The 23,392-nt window shown below is 47.9% G+C and overlaps 2 protein-coding genes and 1 non-coding gene across 3 annotated transcripts in view; 1 reads left to right on the forward strand and 2 right to left on the reverse strand.

The window, feature by feature from the left end:
- Nucleotides 1–1,111: 1,111 nt before the first annotated feature.
- On the reverse strand, nucleotides 1,112–9,648 carry LOC139056324 (RAB7A-interacting MON1-CCZ1 complex subunit 1-like). The gene is made up of 5 exons (XM_070534480.1): nucleotides 9,625–9,648; nucleotides 7,943–8,080; nucleotides 6,214–6,331; nucleotides 4,380–4,686; nucleotides 1,112–1,454 (listed from the first exon to the last, which is right to left on the reverse strand). Exons 2-4 carry the CDS (start codon nucleotides 8,012–8,014, stop codon nucleotides 4,448–4,450), a joined length of 429 nt encoding a protein of 142 aa, XP_070390581.1. The 5' UTR covers nucleotides 8,015–8,080; nucleotides 9,625–9,648; the 3' UTR covers nucleotides 1,112–1,454; nucleotides 4,380–4,447.
- Nucleotides 5,502–5,691, reverse strand: LOC139056572 (U2 spliceosomal RNA). Its single transcript, XR_011512453.1, has one exon. It is a non-coding gene; the product is annotated as a U2 spliceosomal RNA (small nuclear RNA).
- Nucleotides 9,649–21,233: 11,585 nt separating the features above from the next.
- The window catches only part of LOC139056321 (structural maintenance of chromosomes protein 2-like), an 84,312-nt gene continuing 82,153 nt past the window's right edge, over nucleotides 21,234–23,392 (forward strand). Inside the window, exon 1 of the mRNA XM_070534479.1 lies at nucleotides 21,234–21,398. The gene's annotated coding sequence lies outside the window, so the exon portion shown is untranslated. The remainder of the gene's footprint in view (nucleotides 21,399–23,392) is intronic.

A 23,392-nucleotide genomic window follows, 5' to 3' on the forward strand; every position in this document is an offset into this window, starting at 1 on the left:
GTTCTCGATACCTGCTTGACAGTGGTCGTCGCTTGTCGCGAAAGATAAAATTAAGACATCAGCTTATTGTAACGACAGCTGGGGGAAACCGTTGAGTGAAATCAGTTGTGTTGTTGACAGTTGTGTGAAAAACAAACTGTAGCCGATGTTAGTGTCAGCGGCGGCAGTGATGTCCTTAGGTCTGGCGGCGGTGCGGCGAGAAGCTGGTCGGCCAGCTTTGCGCCATTGTGGCGGCAGTTAATCTTTCAGTTGTGCAGGTGTCTGAATATGCTCTAGGGTGAGCAAAATTGCCGTATTTCGGCAACCAGAGACCGAAAAACGGTGGACAGCAATGTGCCTTGGCACGTGGTTGTACCTTTACCGCGGAAACCTGCTGATCTATTGTTTACATTAACTTGGATGTTTCCAGTGTTCTTGCGATCGTATTCGGTTCGGACAGTGGTATATGCAAAGTTTCACCATTTCAACATGCCATGGCTGTAATTTTGGATTGAAATGACCTCGGATGTAACAAACGTTTCTCGCTGGATTATTACAGTCTGTTGTAACGAGCGTCGACTGTAGTATAAACAGACTGCAGTGGGAATTCGGAAGCTAGGACACCACCAAAGAAACAATTCAATCTTCACTTGGCCGGTTTCTGCCTGTACTATCAGCATAGACTCAAACTGGGTGATTAGGATGTGTTGTTGCATATCCAGCTTTGCCTGAATGCAGAACGGCAACTCGTTCAAAACACGTGTTCAAAACCACACCATGCTAAAGAGCGATTCTACACCGTACTGCATAGCTCTGCACGCAGCTGGCGTTCAGATAAGTCCGTTCTTGTCATGTTTCAATTTGTGCTGACAGTAAATGCCCAGCTTGTTAAGTCGGTACATATGAATATGTATAAAATCCTGTGCCATGTTCATGACTGTTTACTTTTGAGAGTACTTTCACATTCGCATAATAAGTCTAGTGCAGCTGGCTAGCCAACCAACGTGCGCTCAAAGTGATATCCCCCAAAAGCAATCAATCCGAACATGGCCCATGGTGGTGATTTGGATGCATCAGAGCAAAGGGACATTCCCATGACAGGTTGATCATATGCACAAATAACAGGGCACGCTTGAAAAGGCATGAAACCAGTCTATCTAACACACAAACAACAGAGCGTGAGTGAACAGGGCTAATGCAGGGAATAAGAATCCAACTAAACTGTCTAAAGGGTTCGACAGTCATGGTTAAACTATTGCAGTCAGCTGCCTTTTGATGGTTAGCTCACACAAAACACTGGAGCTTTGCTAGCTAGCTAGCTAGTGCCCAAAGCAGCAAATGTTCCCAGCTATTGGAACATGTTCTCCATCGTGGTCCCGCTGATGACAGTGCGAAAGTTCGCAAGAAGTTCGGGAACTATACAGGAAAGATTAACTTGATGACGCTCCTTCCACCCGACAAGAATGTCCGTCAATCTGAAAGAGTACAAATAAGCAGCGTAAACTGAATGTTGTCGCTGCAAAAAAAAAAAAAAGGAACAGTTGTGGCAGCATGGAAAGCAAAGCGGCTAGTGAAACGTTCCACCAATGCTCACGAACAGTGTTACCAATTATGGAAACATGACTCTCAATGCAAAAACTAAGTCGTTTTCACAAGTCGTTTCGCAGTACATGGCGCAGATCCTGTTGATGCCTCAAAACATGTGTGCATGGCCTTCATAAGTGCAATGCCGTACATCCTTTGTCTCTCATATCGGCACACAAGGAAGCTGCAAATCAGCAACAAGGGTTCACTTTATCGGTGCTGGCAGTTATTTAACTTCATACCATATGTAGCTGTAGCCAATATTTTCGTTGACTCTAAGAGGAAGAAATGAAGTTGGTGAAGCTGTGTAATGTGTAGGGCCAATAAAGAACGCGCAGTTGGGGACGGCCTAGGTGGTGGCATGAAGTAGGGAGATTTGCAACGATTAGATGGGGGTCTGCTGGCACATGAGAGAAATAATTGGAGATAGCTGGGAGAAGCCTTTGTTCTAACATGGACATAAATAAGTTGATGAAGATGTGTAGCTGCACCAATTCATGCAGGTTTCCCTCAATTCCCCCCCACCTTCCACAGGGCGCATCCTGCAAATTTCTGCCATTGAAGCAACAACATGCCGCAAATGAAACAGTGTATAATTAGGGTTTTGTTTCTGGGGTTTCTGGGCACTACTGAGTAGAGAGCTGTAATAATAACAGTAAGAATTCATGCTCTGTATAACAAGTTTTGTGTCAGTTATAGGTGGTGTCCATAACCAAACATTTGTAATGTGTTTCTGGCTCTCGCAATCACTTCCACCGCATGTAAGCAGCAAAAGCATGGATTTCAATGTCTGTATTTGCTATCCAGAGGGGGCCATCGCAGGGCATAGATTTGGACACCACCTATTTCACAAAAGCTTGTATTGCACGAAAGAATGCAGGCGTAAGATTTAAGTGATGTAAGACTATCGATAAATTGACCATCAGTAGTATCAATAGCTGGGCAAACGAATGCGCGATATTCAAATCTGTGCCCATGTAACGGCTCCTTCCAAGTAAAAGAAGCCGATCTCGAAGGCCATGCTTTTGCTGGATACATGGCCCAGAAGTGGTTGCAGGAGCCGCAAACATGTCACGGACACCATGTTTTGGACACCACTTACCAACTATTGATAGTATAATTTTTTTTTTAATTATCGGAGGTGGTTTATGGGCCCTTATGAGACTGACAACTACGCAGAACATGTTGCGAGATGTTGGTGGAAATGAAATGACCATGATTTTTATTGATAGAATCGAGCATGCAGTTCACGATTTAAGAAGGAAAATTGACATAGAAAGTTGGCAAAAGAAATGGTGAGTGGCGTAAACTGATGGTGAAACTTTGGTACTTCAGATGTAATATATGAGGTTACTGTAAGCAAATCTCCTGCTATTAAGTGCCATGTACTTACTATTTAAAATTGCAGTTCTAATATCACTATGCATTTTCTATTTATTCTAGGCGTATTGCATTGTAAACAAAGTTCAATCTAATGAGCAGCGCTGCCTTTGCAGCAACAAGTGGAGTGGCAGACCTGTCGCGTCCCTCATTGCATGGCGGCATACACAAGTGCTTTTGTATGTGCACAAGTTCGCAAGTAGGCCAAGTTATGGGGTCTCTTTGTGAGATCCAAAATTGGGAGAACACCTAAACTTTTCCTGTAAGAGTGGAACGCGATAGCATTCAAAGATAGCATTCAAAGTTTGTGTTTGAATTTCCACGCAACAGAATTATGTTTTTCTGGTACATTTAAATTAAACTCCCACGCTATCACGTCTAGAGGCTGTGTTAAGGTCGTACTCTGTGATTTTTCTGGCCCATTTTACTTTGAAGAACTCAGTTGAAAGTAATCCCTCTGCACCACATGGAGGGCCTGCGTGGTTGTGGTTCGGAACGATTTTTCGCGAAATGACGTCCGACAACGGATATTTTGCAACATGGGGCCATTCAACGCTTTTGCGTTAAAATGCCACTGGCACCCTGTGCCGTAGATGGGTACCAGCAATACAATAGGTTGGTTCAATTCAGAAAACATGATATGGCACTGTGAAGAAAAAGGTGCAGGCAGTGCCGGTTGTGGTGCGCTGGGTCGCACCCATTCGCTGCAAGGTTAAAGGGCGCTCTGCACTGCGACGGCACCTAGCCTTGCACCCCGTGCAAACAAAGACGGAGGTGCAGGATGCACCTCTGTCCCTCAGACAATTGTCCCTTAGACAATCGAGGGCCTATATGCAGCACACTGTAAGCAGGTGCAAAAGGCACCACCAACTTGGTTGAATCGAAGCGACCTTAATAATAGCACTACTGGCACATCCTACCACTAATCTTAACTAGGAAAAAAAAAAAAAGTCACGACTTGGGTGTGACCAAAGCAGTCAGAGAGGAAAGCATGCGGTTATTACTGTAGAAATAATTCAACACTTCAGAAAAAGGATAGAAAATTGGGCGAGTCGGAACAGGTTCATGGTTCACAGCACAAAAAGACGTAGACATGCAGAAGAGACGAAAGGAGCGCTTGAAACTTTGGAAAACACGAACTGCGGGAACACCACCACCTTGACAAACAAAATATCATGCCCTTACTGCTAGGACCTCACTTGTCATCTACTTCCCACCAATGGCAGCATACGATTGCTAGTGCGCCCACCTATTACTGTTTCCAGCGTACGACTACATCCTCACTGCAGGTCGGAAAATTCTGATTAAAAAGGTTCCACGGCATTTTCTACATTACCACTGTGTGATTAAACACTCAGGCCATAAAGAGTACCACAAGAATTAGCTGTCAGCCACTTCAGGTGAATACAACTAGGCATCGTGCAACGAGCGAATACCTCACTCCTCGTCCGGGCTTTGTCTTTGGTCTGGCTTTGTGTCGGCTTCACCAGGCACCGGCTGCACTTCAGCACTGCTCCACCTCACCCAGTTGCGCCAGAAGCTGCCGGGCTCGGGTGCAGTTCCAGCCCGCGCCCTGCAGGGGACCCTCGACAGCACTGATGTAGTCTTGTAACAGCCGCTTGCCAAGTGGCAATGCGTGCGCCATCTCCAGCGGCCGGTCCCAGCGCTTCGAGTACGTCACCAGCCAGTAGCACATCTCGCCGGCGTACATCAGCGACAGTGCATGTACATCACTGTAGATGCCTGCGATGTTTGGGAAAGAAGGTGACCCTGCTGGATTCTGGTCACACAGAACAAAGGCTTCGCATGTACAAAGCAGCAGCAGGCATCCGCCATACATTTGCTAGGGAGGGGTTAGCATGATGAATGGCGACTACAGCTTGGGCTCCATCATTCAGCCATCCTTGCCTACACAGGTAAGTAGGTTCCATTTCATACTTGGCAAGCGGCACTGTGGAAACTATGATGCATTTTGCAGTGCAGTTGTTTTTGCATCTGTGAAGCATTTTATAGAATACAGCCGATTTCTTGTAAGTTGACTTTGACAGGACCAACAAGACTAATCAAGTTAACCAGTGGATTGAATGAAACAAAAGGCATTCGAATGAGCCCCAAAAATCATTGCGACATGAGAATGTGTTCTTTTCCTATTGCATAGTGTTCTAAAGCAGCAAAAAGAAACCAAAGCAAAATCGAGCTGGTGGGTGATGGCAAAATACGTACAATGCCACTAGAGTGAAGCATGATGCTCACTACCCACAACCTGCAGCAAAGAACGGCAGCACATTCCGGTTATCGCCTCTTAAAAGTGTGCAGTACGCTTCCAACGGCACTGGCAAACAGAAATGAAGAGGCATATCGTGATAGCTGTGAATGCAATATGTGACGACCTGTACTGAGATTCGTCAGTGTGTGTGGGCACTTTCACGTGATGCGCGGGCAAGTACTGTGGGGAAGCAGCTGCAGCAGTTGTTTTCGGTCATGCATGGTTTGTGCATTATTTCTTCTGCGAAACTGTTTATGGCTAGGTTCTGTGCATTCTTGTTTTGCATGTGTGAAAACCGTGGGGCGATCCCAGAGATAGTGCAATACAGGGTTGACTCGTGGCGGATGTGAGCCAGTCTTCAAGCACTCTGCCAACTTGCAAAAATAAGTTTAATATCTTGGGTCCAAGCAGAATCCGTATCAGATATTAAGCTGATAAGAACAGATACGTACTACACTTTGACCCGCATTGACCACATCCATGTTCGCACCTCCCTCTTTTTGTTGGGTTTGAAACGCTTCCTTATCTAGTTTCCTTTCCTTCCACTGTCCCGTGGTGGCGGTCCCGTCGAAACGTCACGCATGTCTACTTTCCTCTGGCTCCTCGGGGCGGCGGTCCCATCATCTACGTGAATGCACGTAAAAGAAAAACCTCTGTCGTGTTCTGCACAGCTTCGCTGGTCATCCACCTTCATAGAAGTGGAATGGCTCATGACTTTTTTGTTCACATGAGATCGAGCGGCCGGAAAACCTGTGACATGATCGCAGTTTGGCAATGTATGGAACGCTGGTGCCGAGAGAACGCGTTTTCTGGGAACCCATTAACTGGCAAAAAAGAAGCTTAACTTTATTTGGTCGTTTTCTTGTGTTCTCGGTCCGAACGTTGGCGCAGGGAAATCAAGCAAAAGAAGATCCTATCAACAAGGTTCCACTACATAATGATAGAGATGTTTGATCAGGATTGGCTTAACAGATTTCGAATGATTGGGATTCCACTGTACTTGCCTTTCTCCAGGAGTTCCAGCACGTCCGTCTGGCCAGACAGCACTGTGACATCTTCGGCGCTCAGTGGACGACGAACATTGAGCATTGCCGTGAGGTGGTGCACACCTTGCTGCAGCAGCTGCACGTTCACAAAAACGTAGAATGCACACTCGAAGTCCTGCCGCACTACTCCTAGCTAACCCCCTTCACTGTGCTTCAGAGCTGGCGCTTTTCACGAGGAGACATTAAACACTGCTTTCAGTTGCTGTATGGCTGAATTTGTCTCTCGTCTAGTGCTTAGCTGAATGACATCTCAAGTAGACAATATTCTAAACTTGCAAAAGTGCAGTGCAGACGGCACAGAAGCAAGGGGTACTTGTACAGCATGCAAGCACATGCAACACAAGAAGCACTAAAACAGAAAACTGTGTCAGCACTCTGTCCTATTGGTTCTCATCTAAAAAAATTTTGTATCTTGTACAGATGCTCTAACCACATAAGACAACATTGTCTGCTGTGTCCGCTTGATGGCTTTCTGTTTTTACTTCAGGTATAGTATTCTGTCAATAATTAAGTAAATGGAAGTTCGAAGAAGCACTTTGTTTGTCATACTAGTAGCCTTCTCTTCTATCCTCCCTGGAGAGCGCATTTGTAAGCTTGAATATGAATTACCAACTTACGAATTTCCAACAGACAAGGTGCATGTTTGTAAATGAAAGGCTGTAAACGAATGCGTACAGTGATGCAATATGCTGGCAAAAGGAGCAAATGAAAACATTGATGGACCCTTTTTCGAGGTCTTTGCCACACTGAACGACCTACACCAAATAGCTTTTGAAAACATGCTCCCAAATGATAACCTCATTGAGAACACCTTTTACGGAAGAGTATGTCATAAGCTGTCTTTGTTTTAGACAAAAGAGATGGCGCTGCCACCACAAATGTGCATCAGACCTGTGGTGTACGGAGCATTACTTTGCCATTCTTGCTGCTGAAACTGGCGCATGCTACAGGGCAGGTTTTGTTATGCCAGTTTTTTTATAGATAGCATTGCATGCCTGCATGCATACATCATGGCTCACACAATGAAAAAAAAAATCTTGGAAGGGCTACTGAATAATTTGCTAGTGCTTTTGAAGGATGGCTAATAAAAAAAGCATCTGCAACATGTCACGCAAGCTAAGCAACATGAACCAAGAAAATGCCTGTGTTCAAATACACAGCAACGCGCTTTTAGCAGTGGAACTGAATGTTTCATATGGGCAAGCTCATCAAAAATCAATTGTGCGGCTGCAGAGGGAGAGGCAAGCATAAATGAAAGGCAGGCAGGTTAATGAGCACCGAGCCTGGTTGGCTACCCTGCACGAGGGAAAGGGAAAAGCACTGCTTGTTTAATGCGGTTCCCGAAGGTTGCTGTAACAGTTAAACTATCCTCAAGTTACTGTCTTTTTTTTTGTTGCTTTCTCTGCATGTTCATTTTTTCTTGGAGTGGTCATATACAAAATGGCCAAGTTTGATACAAATGCGCCATAATGTCTTTTTCTTTTCTTATAGGCATGCTCCAGCACTTCTGGCTAAAGAGCATGTCTTGATTTTGAAATGCGGAGGCCTATGGGAACTTCGAAAAGGCTTTTCTTGACAATGTCTGTGGGCGTGACAAGCTAGAAGGTACTAACTGCTTCCTTGTTGCATGACATGAGCTTCGAGGCAAGCACGTCCTTTTGCTGAGTCAGCAGGCAGCTCAACTTACAGCAAAAAAAGTTTCCTGGTTGGCCGTTAGCCAACTGTGGTCGTCGTCCCCCTCCTTGCTCTGGCAGAACATGTAGACTAGTCCTCCCTTCCGCCATTCTATGCACTCTGCAAGCTCGTCGCCGAGGCCTTCTACCACCTGTAAAGAAATATACATTTATAGGGCTTAAAGGGACATTAAAGAAAAACACTAAATCAATTTACACAGATAAATTATTGTTTCAAAACTGCCTTTGCGAAGCTTGATTACTCGAAAAGAAACTTTCACTTCTAAAATGGAACTTTCACCTTAGTTTTGACAACACCAACCAAAGTGGTGTTTCAGAATACAATGCAGTTCATATTTAGCAATAAAACATCAACTACGCCTGAGCATATGCCATCAAAATCCATGACACAATGGTTGGCTGGTGCAGGAACCTTCAGGTGGCATTGCCACTCATCGTTTGCTGTCTTTTCTAGCTTATCAAGCCTCCTACCCCTCTTTTTGGTGTTACTGTAGAAGGGCAATTTACTAAGAGCTCAAACGTCTACTCTTTAGTGGCCCCTAGGTTTTGATGCTGCACTGTTAGCTATGAGACATCATAAAGTGGGGCTGCAGGTTAATTTTGACCACCCGGGAATCTTGCACGTGTACCCAAAGCAATGGTACTCCAGCTCTGCATCTTTGATGGCCGGGATTCAAATCCAGGACCTTGCCCTCAGCAGCACGGCACCGTAGCCACAATCTTCTTCTGTGCATTGACCCCCCCCTGTCTTCGCAATGAATACAATAGCCAATGAGTCACGGATCGAGAGTATGACAGCACGACCTGATAAATAGTAGGACAAAACTTTGAAACTTGAAACTTGTGCTAATGGCAGGAAGTCTTGCTCGTGCCCACATAATTTCCAACCTCATCTTGTACATGGTGTCTTCCGCTGGCTTTTGTAATTGTAACCTTTTGTAACCAAGCCTTTGTAATTGTATTGACTAATGTCCTACCTATATTTAGCAAAAAGCACAGAGTTTCTCACTATACGAAAAGAAACGTGAATAATTTTTATCGCCAAACTTTCTGAACTCCTATTGGGAACTTTGCTTTTGTACGCCTCCGTTGTTTGTCGTTTCCATGCTTCCACCAATCTTACAATCACCTCTTACTAATCTTTACTGCAGGCATGTTTGCTTTCGCCCTGCTCTCCCTGAACCCAATGATTTCATGGAGGCAGACTTGCCTAAATCGCCGTAAGAATCGTGGGAATCCAGCAAGGTTGGGTGAGAGCCTCTCGCGGCGGCCGCACCGCCCCGATGCCGCTCGATGCAGCGCCCGCAATCTCAAAGGCCATGCGTGCCACTGCGCCGACGGTTGTCACGTGACTCTACTCCAACCAGGGCGGTCGCAACGCGCGGTAAGGCGGTTGCTATGGGAAAGCAAGCGACGTTCCAGGCATCTAATTAGAGTAGGCGCCGTCCAAAGGGAGCAGCAAAACTAACGACCTCGTCACCCGTTTCACTCGTAGCAGACGACGGGTTCGGTTTTCGAATGATTGAGAGTGTGACGTATGCGCATTCTGTGGTCCCGCCCCACCGCAATGGTGGCCGCTGACGAAAGCGCGGTGACGACGAATCACGATACAGCAACTGAACGTTCGCAAAATCAAGCTGTTGCTTGCGCGATCGCGCCCTGGCAGTTTCGTTACCTTTGCTCGCGCGCGGTCTTGCTTATGGGCAGGTTGCAAGTGCTAGGCGGCGCCCTGTCTTTCCGACCCCTAGCGCCATCTGACGAATAGTTGCGCGAATGTGATAGGATTACTCACGGCGTCAGCAGCCCGCGCTGCGTGTTTGGCGTCCTGTCAAACGGTAGCGATGGCGCTAAACAGCGTGCCGATATTAATTTTAACCGGGTTTCGGGAATTACAAGATCTTCATAGCTTTTTTCGTGAAAAGAATTTAGAGAAAGGAAGTCGTCTATTTGAAGTGGGGCACGTCTACGACGTGAGGGAAGTGTTGAACTCGCACTGATCGGAAGTGACTGCTAGGTTTATTCCGCAAACGAAAAATAATGCACCAGCGAGATGCGTGAAGCTCAGCGTAAGTTACTTCGTTATCTACGGTGTGGACGCATGAAATTATAGGCGACATTGATTCTTGAAGATCGGCGACAGCAGACAAATCCTAGCGGGGAGCTGCGATTGCCGTGCTGGCATCGCAGGGAAGTGCAAGGACGCCGCGGTAGTTTCCCTGTACATACAGGACGGCAAATACGAATCCAAAACATCTCATCCAGGAACGTGGGGCGTACGAACGACTCGTAGGACCTACCAGAGGTATTGTAACGTTGCTCTCCCCAAACACAAAAAAAAGGGGATGAATTTACCAGTTGTGTTAGCCAACGCTGGGAAAATATTTTCGCCCAAGTTACTGGAAGTGCGATACTCTTATGTTGCGATTTTTCAGTGCGTGCAAAGGAGGTTCCAATTAACCACGTTCTCAAAAATTTTGGTTATCTCAAGTGCCCCTTCGTTGATAATATGCTGGGCGCAGAAGGGCGTATGCCAGCTCAGCCGGCTGCAACCCCTCCTAAAATCTCTCAGCAAGCCCTAGCGCTGTTTGAATGGGAGAGGATTGGGAAAGAGTTCCACAGCTTTACTGCGGTACAGTGTGGGAACAAACTACTTTGTTTGCTGCATATCCTGGTAAGCACTGCAGGCAGTGGCGTAACAACTGGGGTGGGGGGGGGGGGGGGGTGCGTTGGCCCCGGGTCCAAGGGGCCAGTGGGAGGGTGTCACATAAGTCTGGAGACACACGGAAATTGTTGATAACCTCACCTTCCTCGAATAAACCCGGGGGAGGGGGGGAGGGGACAGAAGACCTATGGGCCCCGGGTGCCAGACGACCTAGCTACGCCACTGACTGCAGGTGTCCCGTTGCTGCCATCATTGCTGTAAAAGCAAGAATTCAGCGTTATAACGCACTTGACACAACGCCGGAACATAAAACAGCTTATGCCGTCGGACGAGCGCTATCCAGTGTTGACGCCGTTCTGCTTCATACGGTCGGCTTGGAAACCTGTAAAACTTTGTTCCTCGTGAGTTGGTGTACGTGCTGTGGAAGCCCACTACTCAACAGCTCGGGTCGCACTTCGGCATTGGTCAGAAAAGGCAACAGCTACGCGCGAAACAGTCCACATACAGGCTTTCCGAACGCAAGCGGGCCGATCGTATCCTGCCGGTTCCGCGCTCGCCGCCGCGAGGGGCGCCCTAGTAGGCGCGGGAACTACGTTCGCAACCTGCCTATGAGCGTAATGTCGTCCCACAAGGACGTGCGATTGGGCCCGCACGTCTCGCCACACCAACGGGACTTGCTGGTCGCCTTCATGGAGAAGCATGCGTTCCTCGTGACAGGGTCCCGCGTGCCCAGCCCAGAGGCTACGGTGGAACGCAAGAGAGAGCTGTGGGAAGAAATCACTGCCCTGCTGAACGCTGAGGACCCAGCGAGGAAGTCGTTTCGGAAGTGGCAGGCTTTCTGGCGCAAGGAGGTGTTCCTCTCCCGCCGCGATGCCGCCGAAACCCAAAGGTGAGTGCGAGATCTGCCAGCTGCTCGCCATGTTTACAACGCCGTTCGAACTTGCAGCGGTGGCCGCCTATCTGGTGTTCGTGGCCGCATCATGCAGTTATAAATAGTCGGCCCCGCATCGGTCGACTGGCCTGTGTGAGCAACGACGCTCTCAGCCGCTTGACGAGGTGACGCATTTGTGTTTTAATGTTAGCAGGTGTGCAAGGGAGGTGAAAGAAAAACTGCTGGAGTGGATGGAGGGAGCGCCCGTCAAGTGAATCAAGTGAAGCCGCCGCGTCGCCATCTCGCGGGGGGCGAAAGCGCGCCAGTCGGCGCAGATTATGTGTTTGGAGTCGTCGTATCTTGCCGTGCCCGGTGCTGCGCGGATCCCAAAACGTGATAGTGCGCTCAGGTGTTTAAGAGCGCAGCTCTTTGGCGTCCGTTCCTGGGTTTCGCGTCGTCGTCGGCGTTGTCGTCGGCCTCGTAACCAGCTCCGCCCCCCTTTCATCCCCCCAGCGCTAGCAGCGACCGACTGATACCGCTGGATGCCGCTGACGCCGCTAGAGAGTCAAGATAACGTGACTGCATAGAACACCGTCGCCGCCATGCAGAAAGAGGAGGAAAGGGTGACCCCCCCCCCCCTGTTTTTGTGTGGCGGATAGGGTGCTCTTCAGTTGCCGACGCGCCGGTTATTTCACGTAGGCCCCGGCACGTCGACGAATACGTGACCACCTTCCCACGGCTAGACCTGGTTCTTAGCGCTGCGGAAGCGAGGGTATCATATTGTTTGTGTCGGCATCGGCGGCGTTGTCCCTGAAACCAACTCCGCAGCTGGGGTTGACTCACTATAGGCGTCAGCGGCATCAGTCAGTCGCTGCTATCTCTTCCCTCCTCCATTTATCGTGTTGTCCGCTTGCTGCGCGCGCTTCTGCCCCCACCGTTTGCCGCTGGGTGTACACGCCGCCCCCCTCTTCCTGCGAGTCTCCGGTTGTCAAAGCGCCGGCTCGAACTCAATTCCTTTCTTCGCTCCTCCTCCAATGCAACCCCTGTGCGGTGGCAATCAGAGAGCCAGATCGGTGGCGGCGGATCTGTATATGTGCACCGCCCGAGCCGAAATTGCCGCTGCCGTTTGCCCTGTGCGGTGGCAATCAGAGAGCCAGATCGGTGGCGGCGGATCTGTATATGTGCACCGCCCGAGCCGAAATTGCCGCTGCCGTTCGCCACTGCGAAATTATCTGCCAGTTCTTTCTGAGCCATGAGCGAGACGACCGATGGAAGTCCTCCGTCTGCTACTGCTGCTGCTGCTGCTAAACGAGCTGCCAGAGCAGAGGCCCAGCGCCGTCGCCGTCAGAATCCAGAGGTGCGTGCCGCCGAAGCAGAAGCTTACCGTCGCCGCCGTCGAGATGATCCAGGAGTACGCGTCGCCGAAGCAGAGGCTAAGCGCCGCCGCCGAGAAGACCCTGCCGTTCGCGCCGCCGTCGAGAGCAACCAGCAGTAAGCGAGGCTGAAGCAGAAGCTCATCGCCACCGCCGAGAAGACCCTGCAGTTCGCACCGCCGAAGCGGAGGCTCATCGCCGCCGTCGAGAGCAACCAGCAGTAAGCGAGGCTGACGCAGAAGCTCATCGCCGTCGCAGAGAAGACTCTACCGTTCGCGCGGCCGAGGCCGAGGCCAAACGCAAACAAAGGCTCGCAAACAGCTGCGCTCAAATTTCGCATTAGGAAGTAACGTAATTGTCGGTAATTTTTTAGAAAAGTTAACGCACAAGTAGTTGACATGTTAGCGTTATCCGGTTAAGTAAGGTCGCAGATTAGCATTGACTGGCTCCCTGAAATATAAACGAAAAGTTTATATTTCAGGCTGAAAGGAAACGGCCGCCACCAATGTTCCAGACCTTCCAGGCAATGAGGATGCTAAAGCACCGGCAAAACCTGATGATAATGAAGATAATAATGAATACTTAGGTTTGTTGCAAGTACTGCTTTTTCTCATGCTACATTTTCAGCTTTTAATTGCTTTTTGTTCTGACAGCTTGCATGATTGATCGGTTTCTACACTGCGTTAAAGAAGGTGAATAAAGCTAATTATTGGGCGAATTTTTTTCCTACTTCGCGGCAGCTGCATATTGAGGCCGATAAAATTTTAAAAAAAGAAGAAGAAAATGCCCCAGTACTCATGTATCTGCGATCCGGAGAGCTCCAATATGGCTCGCCTCATAGTCCACGGTATTGCATTAAAACTTGAAAATCCGTTAAGAAAAGTCATTGAACAGCGCTGCGAAGCTCTTGGCAGGTCACATCTTGCCCCCCCCCCCCTCAAGATGGCCGCCGCTAGCTTCACCGATCCCATAGGCCGGTTATATAGGCGTCTTCCACTCCAGCTGTTGTTTCTTTAAAGGCCAACTGCAACGAAACTTCACTTGGGCTACGGTGGAACTTGGGCTACGGCTACGATGGCTCAACTGACTAGGAGAGATATACATACGCGAAATATGTGAAAAGGAACGCCACCAGAGAAAGACGAAACCAAGATGTACCGCAATGTGTGAATGAGCGTCTACAATTTGCGTGGAACACGATGCATATAATATGCACGCATGAGAGCGCGGCGCGCTGTTCACCGCCGCGAAGAAGCAATCAGGACACACACACACACACACACACAAAAGCTTTAAACGGTTCACCACGGCTCGTATCACACCGCTTCGCGATGCGGAACGGAGCGTTAGCACCTAAAAAGATAACGCTAGAAGTAAGGAAATCCGGAGATGACCGTATACACTTGGCTGAGCGAGGTAAATTTAAGTCCTCAAGCGCCGGCGTTGCAATCCGTGAAGTCCCCGTAAAGATGGCGGCGAGCGCCCATCGCCTCTTTTAGTCGTCTGCTAGCCAGAGAACTTCCAGAGAGCAGCCAGACCAAAATCGTCCTGGCAGGTTCTGGCAGCCCGCGGGTAGCCAGAACCGTCCAGCCCGGCGGAAGTGCGTAGCGCGGTGGGCGGAGCAACGCGAGAAAAACGAAGACGCTCTGGCTGGCTCTGGCAGCCCGCGGGTAGCCAGAAGTGGAAAATCGAAGAAGCCAAGTTGCATACGTGGCGGTGCGCCCAGCGTGATTCATTCACGCAAACGCTTTGCCATGTTTGGCTTCAACAGAGCGAGGACGCTTATGCCTCAGGCTATGCAATGTCAGGCGACGTAAGGAATTTACTCTGCGTTCTGCGCAAAGCGGCTTGCTCCGCCCGCTTGGATGGGTAGCTGCTAGCGCGTAAAACATGAAAGCCACCAATGCACAATACAGGTGCCGTGAGTACACAATGTACACAAAAAAAAAACGTAGAAATCGTTGAAGATATTGACCCGTGTAGACCTCCCTGTACCTACTCCATCGGAGCATGTGTGGCCGGCGGCGTCAGCATAACAGTCGACTGCCGACTTTCGCGCGGCAGGTGCTTGATGCGCGCAAGTAGCTGTTTTGAGAAAGATGCGATGAAGCAACGGGTGAGGATTGAAGCCAGGCATGTGCAGTGACTGAAATGCGCCTCTGTAAGTAGGGAACGTCTGGTTATTCACGGAGTGAACGAGTACATGCGCAGCGGTTTCAGCGTCCCGTTGTTTCATCGCAGCCGAGCACCGCTTCCCTTGGTGCACACTAGATGGCGCCACCAGTTTCATGTCGGGGAATTTTTATTCGTCAGCGTCGCTTCAGACGATGCGGATTTCGATTCATTCTGGCAGAATTGGCCAAGCATCTGGCTCAGAACGTCGTACAAACGACAAATTACGGTCAAACGGCCCCTGTGCGCAAAACTAGAGCGTGAACAAGTACGCGAGAAAAGGACTACCGCTGCCTGCCGTTTTCACATGCGCACAGCAGACCCTCGGCATTTTGCGGCGTTGACACGGCTGCTCCACACCTCAAACCACAAATACACGAGATGAAAGACGAGGTTTTCGAACAGACCACACGAGGAAGCGGTACGAATAGGGCGGTCGAACAAAGAAAGCGCGTTGCTGCAAACGTCAACTCGCCCCTTCGCGCGCTCAGTGTGGACGATCGCTCGCAATGGGGGGCCTCGAGGTGGGTAAGCGTGACGTTACATCCGGTTTTGCCAGAGCTTTCGGAGGAGGCCGGTAGGTGCTGTGATTTGAGAAATATTCATTAAAATAATTACTTTTCGCTCACTTCTCCTCAGAAAGAGTGTTGTTTTGGTCGCTCTCGGTGCGACAGCTATCACTGGAGACAGAAATCTCGGCGACAAATTTTTTATTCACTATCCCTTTAACTAAGCCACAGCCAGTTTTTTGCTAACACAGTGACAGTGATGTCACAAGGCTTTGATCGGTCACTTGACTCCAAAAGTTGACTGCCCGAACCTAAAATATGTCAGAGCGTGTAGTCTGCTGCTCTCTAAAATAGCGTTAAATAACCGCTCCTATTGCATTTTTTTTTGCAAGCTTTCTACTCAGCTAGACATCCACGGACATTAAAAACAAGATATGCTCACCTTCCCATGAAACAGAATTGATCAGCCCATTGCATATATCGGGCGGAGGACTTACTCGTGAATACTTTTACAGTACTTTTACCAGATCATCTGCCTTTCACTACGGCACACAGCAGTAAATCCTGATGTCACCTACGACATTAGGCTACTAAAGAAAGCTAGATTATCCTATGAATCTTTTAAAACAATTTTCCCCGTCTCTTACGGAGGCTAGGAAACGGAAATTTATGCCATCGATCTAGCATTGCAGCTGCCACCTATGCTCGTTGTTTACATTTCTTGCACCGCTCCTCCTCTTCTAGTTTCAGTATTCAAACTCAAAGCATGCGCAAATATGTTTTCTTTGGTATATTTGCGAATTTATTTGTTTACCGCCAATACAAGAGCTTTGTGCCTGCCGAAATGGCAAGACAAGCGCTGAACAGATCGCAGAAGCAGAGGACAGCGAACAGGTTATAACTAGCGCCACTCCGCTCGTACGTTCTTTCCCTAGCGGCGAAAGGGGCGAACTAGACCAGGCGTGCTGGAGGAGGGAGATCTGTGCAGGTCTGGAGTTCAGTAGGTCGTGAGACGCTGCTAACGAAAATTTGGCAGCTTTTGTCACATTGTTTGACATGCATTTGTTTACACGCTATAGTATAAACATAAAAAGAACAACAAAAATTAATAGCTAGATTGCAGCGCTATGTAATAACTGGTTGCCCGAAGAAATGTTAACAAAAGGCGCAACGAATCTGGCGCCAGATTTTGCGGGATGGTGTCTTGCGGCTGGTACACACGGCCGGTCTCGAGGGGTGCGCGCGCTTCTCTTCTTACGGCCTTCGCAATGGGGTCTGTTTCCACCTCCCACCGCACCGCGGTGGGGTCGCCACTGCCCCACTGCTCCGCCGCTGCCACCGCCGTTCACGCGGAAGGAGAACGCGCGCCCACTCCAAGTCCGTCCCGCGTGAGTGGTAACCGTCAGGTCCTGATATTTCACCCCTCTGTATTATGCAAAGACCGCGCAATTAGCCTCTTCGATTTGACAGCTAAGAGTTATAAACACCAGAATAATTACCGCGCGCTATCGCGTGCTCTTCTTCAGTATGACTGCATGGTCGCATGAGGCTTTGGTACACTCACATCAACACTTTCTACCCGTTAAATTCGGAGAGAAACAAATCTATCAGCCTCTTCAGTTTGCCTACTGACGAGTTATAACCAGTGTGTAGAATTATAAGTGACCTGAAGCGTTTATATGAGATTCCTAAGAATTCCGAAGCGTATAAAATATAGCTCCTGAAATCTCAAGCGCTGCCGTTATTGTTTTGCACGAAAGCGGATTTAGCATGAATTCATGACGCTGGACGTATTCAGAGAAACGAAAACAAATTTATTCACAGCTAAATTCAAGGTGTCCAATGCGGTGCGCTCAGATCCATAACTTCAATATGTTTTACGTTCAGAACATATCAGTTGGCCGAAACACTCTACACATCTATAGCATCGCGACTGGCGCACATCTATTGCAGATTCAGTCGGTTTAGTACATGAGTGATCAACAACTTCCCATCAAAGAAAGTGGCATGAACAACGCTGTGGAAGTGAGAAGAGCGCCAAACAAAAAAAAAAGAAAAGTTCACAGTCTGAAAAGCTTCTTGGATGGTTTATGCACATAATTAGCTGGCTTCTCGTTCCTGTCGGTGACTTTCTTGGTGTAGTTAACAAGTATTCTGAGAAATTTTTCAGATGTCAAAGAAGCAGACCTCATGGCCGGCATGGCTGTTGTCGGTTCCTTCTGAACAGCTGAGCAAACGCGAGTTTTCAAGCTGTGGCTGAATGAGGATTTGAAGTATTTCCAGAACATTTGTGCGTGGCAGGTGCAAGACAACTTTTTCAAAGAAATATACGACCTTGTCCAAGAGGGCAACAAACTCTCGTTTTGGGTAGTGCAGTCCACTGGAATCTTGGCCTTGCAGAAGAGTGTAGAGAGGACCAGCCCTCTCGCTAGTTTGAAGAAGGATATTGCAAGAGTAACATCCGAAGTCACTGATCAACTTGAGAATGTATCTAGCGAGGCTTTTTCACACTGGGCACCAGGTAGCACGGGTACTCAATGAACACGGTTGGCACAGCAGCAGGCAAAAGTTTTCTGATGCGGCACCCTCAAACGTAGTCACTCGCGAGGAAATGCCGACTGCAAACCACACTCGATGACGACTTGTCGTTGAAGACGAAATTTTCTCTGGAGACGTTTTTAAGCCACTTTGCAAACAGTTCTGAATCACTCAGGAATTGATGAAAAGAAACGCCCTGAGTCCATCTTACCCAACTGCGACTTGCAAAGCGGTACGCAGCAGTACACCATCGCCGCGTTGGATGATCAACAGCGGGCAATAAACACCGTCGCACAGCAAATAACTTAATCCGTGGAATGAACGGGTAGAAACGTGCACCAGCGCTCACAACACTAAGGGCCACGCTGCCTGCCGGCACACAGTGCGATGAGAGCACTCCCCGTCCAAAAGAGAAATATGCGAGGCTCGGCAAAAAAAAAAAAAAAGCAAGCGCAGACCAAAGGTGACGTTTGGGCTTCGCACATAAGAGGGAAGTCAAGTTGGCAGGCTTTTTTGCACATCGTTAAGATCGGCGAATTCAGACCTTGGGAGGATTCTTAGAAAACCAACGCAAAGGCGGATGAGTCGGAATTCGAGACATAATTCGACACGCAGCTGCGAGGAATGCCGTTCGCGGAAGCAGCGGGGACAATGGCGTCGTCAGGAAGCCGAGTCAGGAGACAATACCCTCTATTCCTGACAATGTGGCGAGAAAAAGAAAGCAATGAATATGGCGGCATTGAAACTTATATGAATCTGCCGCAATGGCTCAGTGGTTGGAGTGCTAAGCTACTAAGCCATTTCTATGAAAGCGAAATTCTAGAGGCCCGTGTACTGTGCAGTGTCTGTGCACGTTGAAGAACGCCAGGTGGTCGAAATTTCCAGAGCCCTTCACATTGGCGTCCCTCATAGCCCGAGTCGCTTTGGGACGTTAAACCCCCATAAACCATAAACCATTCCGTTAACCTTCGCATTAACTAAATTCTCTACCAGCACTTAACATCGGCATGAACTATGAGACATGCAAGAAATTGACAGAAATACGACCTTCGGTATTTCAGACCGCAACATCTGTCATTTCCCTGTCATACCTTTCAGGAACGAGAGTGACTGGACCTTTGATGTTTCTATGGTTCGAATTTTTCTATGAAAACTCCGTTCACGTGTGAAATTATTGGCTGACACGTAGATAAATAATTTGCTTTTTGTTTTCTTTCGTTTCGGTGAATTGTTGAACAAGAAGCAGCGGAAAAACAGCACGAAACCAGGCGATCACCGCCCACCGCCGCAGAAGCAGGCGGGCACAGAGCGGTAGGGTCGTCGCGCTCCTGGCGGCGGTGAAAGGCGTAACTCTTGGAGAAAAATTCCCATTGCTTCCGCGGCGAATGCGAAGGCCGTAAGAAGGAAAGCGCGCGCTCCCCTAGAGACCGGCCGTGCTGGTACACTCTCAAGTTCAACAAATGGCCACAGAGGGCGAAAAAATCGACCGCGCGCCGCTGCTAACAAAGCCGACCTAGTAGCATCACCTCGGAATGCGTTCGTTAGTTCCAACATTTCCCGGTAGAGGCGTCGTAATAAGCGATATTTTATATTACAAACTTTCTCTTAGAATTACCGAAGCATTTTCTTTTACATAAAAACAGGGCAAAATTATCATTGCTAATTATATATTGTACCCTTTGTTAGTAAGTTTATTGTTTCTTCGCCATTATAAACGCAAATAGCGTTCAGCATCATCGATCTTTCACGTGACCTCTGGCCTGGATTTAAAATTTTTACCGGTATTTCCGAGTGCACGGCGGCATGGGTTCATTCGTTGGTACACTCAAGACTGGTTGCTTCTTTGTTTCTAAAACTAGTTTCTTGCGCTTCGATGTAACTTGGGGTGAAGTTACGTGTTTGCCCGGCAGTTGGGTTTCGGTCGTGAGCCATTCGGAAAAGGTCTGCATCGAAACGGGAGCTGGATTTTGCTGCGGCTGACAACGGCAATAACGGTGAGTCGTTTAACACCGCTGCTTCAATCGTTATATAATATCCGTCTCATTACCTTCCAGGCGGGCAAAAGTTAACGAACTAGATCCTGCATTACATATGGGCAGTGATGATCTCAGTTGCTGTTTCCTAAATAAACCTTTACTTGCGAGGCTGTCGTTTGGTTTACACACACAACCAGGAAAGAAAGAGCGATATCGGAACGCGCGTCTCATTTTTCATGTTATTGTAGCCGTGGTTGTAGGTGACTGAGTAGCCTTATCAATATACATATTAAACTTTTTTTTCGAGTCGGCCGGCAACATCTTTCGTCCACAAAACCGAATAATCCTTTGGTAAAATGAAGTGAAAGTACAGAATTTAATGTATTAAACAGTTGCAGGCATGATAATTCACCCATATTTCCTACTTGTTGGTTCCAAATGTTCTTGCTGTTCAGATTGGTTTACCGTACGGCATTTATTTTTGCAGTAGTGAAGCGGTGCATCACGTTCGTGCAGAAAAATAATGCATCAGTTCTAATAGCTTCATGACTTTCATGCATTTGCTTGTGGAACTAGCAGTGTGATCACTTCTAGTGTATAAATGAACCCACAAATGTTCTCATTTGTGATCTTAATAGTACTTCCGCTGTTGACATGCATTGTAGTTAGGCAGACATCAATTTTATGGACAATAGCAATATTTATTTAACATGCTGCTTAAGCACCCTAGAACAGACAGTGTACATTTGCATGTGTTCTGTAGTCGCAAATCATTACAACATATATGTCACACCTTTTTGCATTTCATATTGCAAAACTTTGCTTTTTCAATTTCTGATTCAGTCAAAATTTCTGTTCCAGACATGCAGTAATGAGGACAGCACCAGTATAAAGCAACACACTCCACGCACTAAACAGAAGCTGCTGCCTGCTACAACAAGGTCATTGTGTGGACATTGGCTACTACTACAAGGTAAACAACACATGGTTCAGAAATAAATATGTTTGATCTGTGCTGTATTGGCTTGCTGTTTGCAGCAGATATGAATGTTTGTTCATATTTATGGTTCAGTATAATTGGTCCGAACATATAAAACACACATAAATTTGGCTAATCTGTGCTGTATCTCATGTGTCACCGTTTTGCCCCAACAGAGTCTATGCCAAGCACATCTTGGTCATCACAGGAGCTCCTATCTGCCGAATTTGCAAGGCTTTTACACCAAGAACAAAGAAGCACATGCACAAGAATATGGATGAGATATCAAGTCTGCAAAGGACTGTGTTAAGACTGCAAAGAGCTTCAGCCACCATTCCACCAGCACGGACATTTGGCTGAGTCATCCAGGTAACTCAAAAAGGACTTTCTAGAAATTCTTCGTCTTCAGATGCACCTGCAACATCTGACCAAGCACGGACGACGCTGGCCAAAAGATTGAGTTCCATCAGTTTGCCCTTAATCAGCTTCCTAGCCATGTTAATACCGTTTGTGCGAAGTGTAATTTTTCTTCTATAAATGCAAGCTTTCTCATTGCCCATTTTTGTTAGAGGTCATTCATCCTCATCCAAATATAAAGGTCAACCGATTCTTCGCTGATACTTAATACCAGTCACTGTCTAGCAGCCTAACATATCTGTAGCAGTATCTTCTAGTGTATGTTGTCATGCGCAATTACTCTCCTGAAATAGCTGATGCAGCATCGGCATGCGTCTTGCATTAACCTATGCACATGTGCTATGCACCATTTTACTTTTCTTGATGTTTTTAGCCTTCAATGCTTGCAGAGCAGAGTGGCTTCTCTCTTGAATGCAAGCTTTCTCATTTTCCATATTCCTAGTCTCGTTGATGATTGCTCCTCTTCCTTGATAGCCTGGGTCTTTGTGCAAGCTACAGTGAAGTGATTGATTGCAGAATCTGGTTTTGCTGCCACACTTGGTTGTGGTAACTGTGTTACGTTTCTCAGATGTGGGGGCCTGGTCAGTTGCATTGGTAAGCAGTCCCTCGAGGTAAGCATTTGCTCCTGCAGTCCGCAAAGCGACATAGACTCCCAGTATACACACACCATAACAGGTGCGCCCCGTTCGTTCTGGCCTGCTGCAGCCATGGGCAAATTGTGCTTGTCGCCTACCTCGGCCATGATTTGCTCAAAACAGAGACCAGCATATGTGCTTACATGGTTCAAAGTGTATGAAGTTGATAGCCGTATGGGTGGAAAGGCCCGCAAGAATGGCTGCCGAAGGTGATGCCCACAAAAGCGACTTGTCCACATTGCGACAAAGTGGGACACAAAGTGTGAGCCACACATAGCGGCCCCCGAAAGAAAATAAATGTGCAGGTTGGAAAGGAGTTAACGCTAAAATGCCGGGTAGTCCATGTCGCTGTGTTGGTTTCGGCAGCAGATGCCTGCGTCACCTGATTGCTTCGCAATGGAAGTTGCTCATCTTCAACGGCAACTGTTGGTTGAAACAGGTGTAAGGCTCTGTCCAATCTGTTTGTACCGCAGGTTGTCGCTCGTTACCAGACCACCACATGTGACAAAGGCAAGCATTATGCCTGTAAGATGGTTCGTAGCCAATGTATAATGTATTGTCTGAACCTCATGCAGTGACTGATTGCCGTTTAATTTTGCTGTTATGTCACTTGGTTACGGTCGCAGTTTTATGTTTTTCGAATATTGCGGCCTGGTCGGTTGCACTGGGAAGCAGCCTCTCGTAGTAAGCATTTGATCCTGCAGTCTGCACAGCGACATAGACTCCCAATTTATGCACACCGTGATTCGTGCTCCCCGTTCACCCTTTCCTGCTGCAGCTATGGGCAAATTGTGCCTCTGGCCTTTCTCGGCCGCGATTATGCATGAACGGAGACCAGCATAAGTGCTTACATGGTCGGACGTGTATGAAGTTGGGTGGAAAGGCCCGCAAAAGTGGCTGATGAAGTGAACTAGGGTGGTTGCTTGGGCTAGTTGGTAATTCATGATCAAAAATAATGTACAGCGCAAAGTACAAGGACAGTGATAGACGACATACACAGCGCTGACTTCCAACAATTTTTTTTTTTCTGCTGATGAAGGTGATGCCCACGAAAGCGACTTGTCCATATTGAGACAATGTGGGACACCATGTGTGAGCCACACATTAGCGGCCTCCATAAGAAAAGAAACATGCAGGCTGGAAAGGAGTCAATGCTAAAATGATGGGTAGTCCATGTCGCTGTGTAGGCTGCGGCAGCAGATGCCTGCGTCACCCGACTGCTTTGCACTGCAAGTTGCTCATCTTTAACAGCGACTGTCGCCGCAAACAGGTGGGACACTCTGTCCAATCTGTTTCTGCTGCTGGTTGTTG

This window comes from Dermacentor albipictus, chromosome 2, assembly GCF_038994185.2.
Source record: "Dermacentor albipictus isolate Rhodes 1998 colony chromosome 2, USDA_Dalb.pri_finalv2, whole genome shotgun sequence".
Classification (NCBI taxonomy): Eukaryota; Metazoa; Arthropoda; class Arachnida; order Ixodida; family Ixodidae; genus Dermacentor; species Dermacentor albipictus.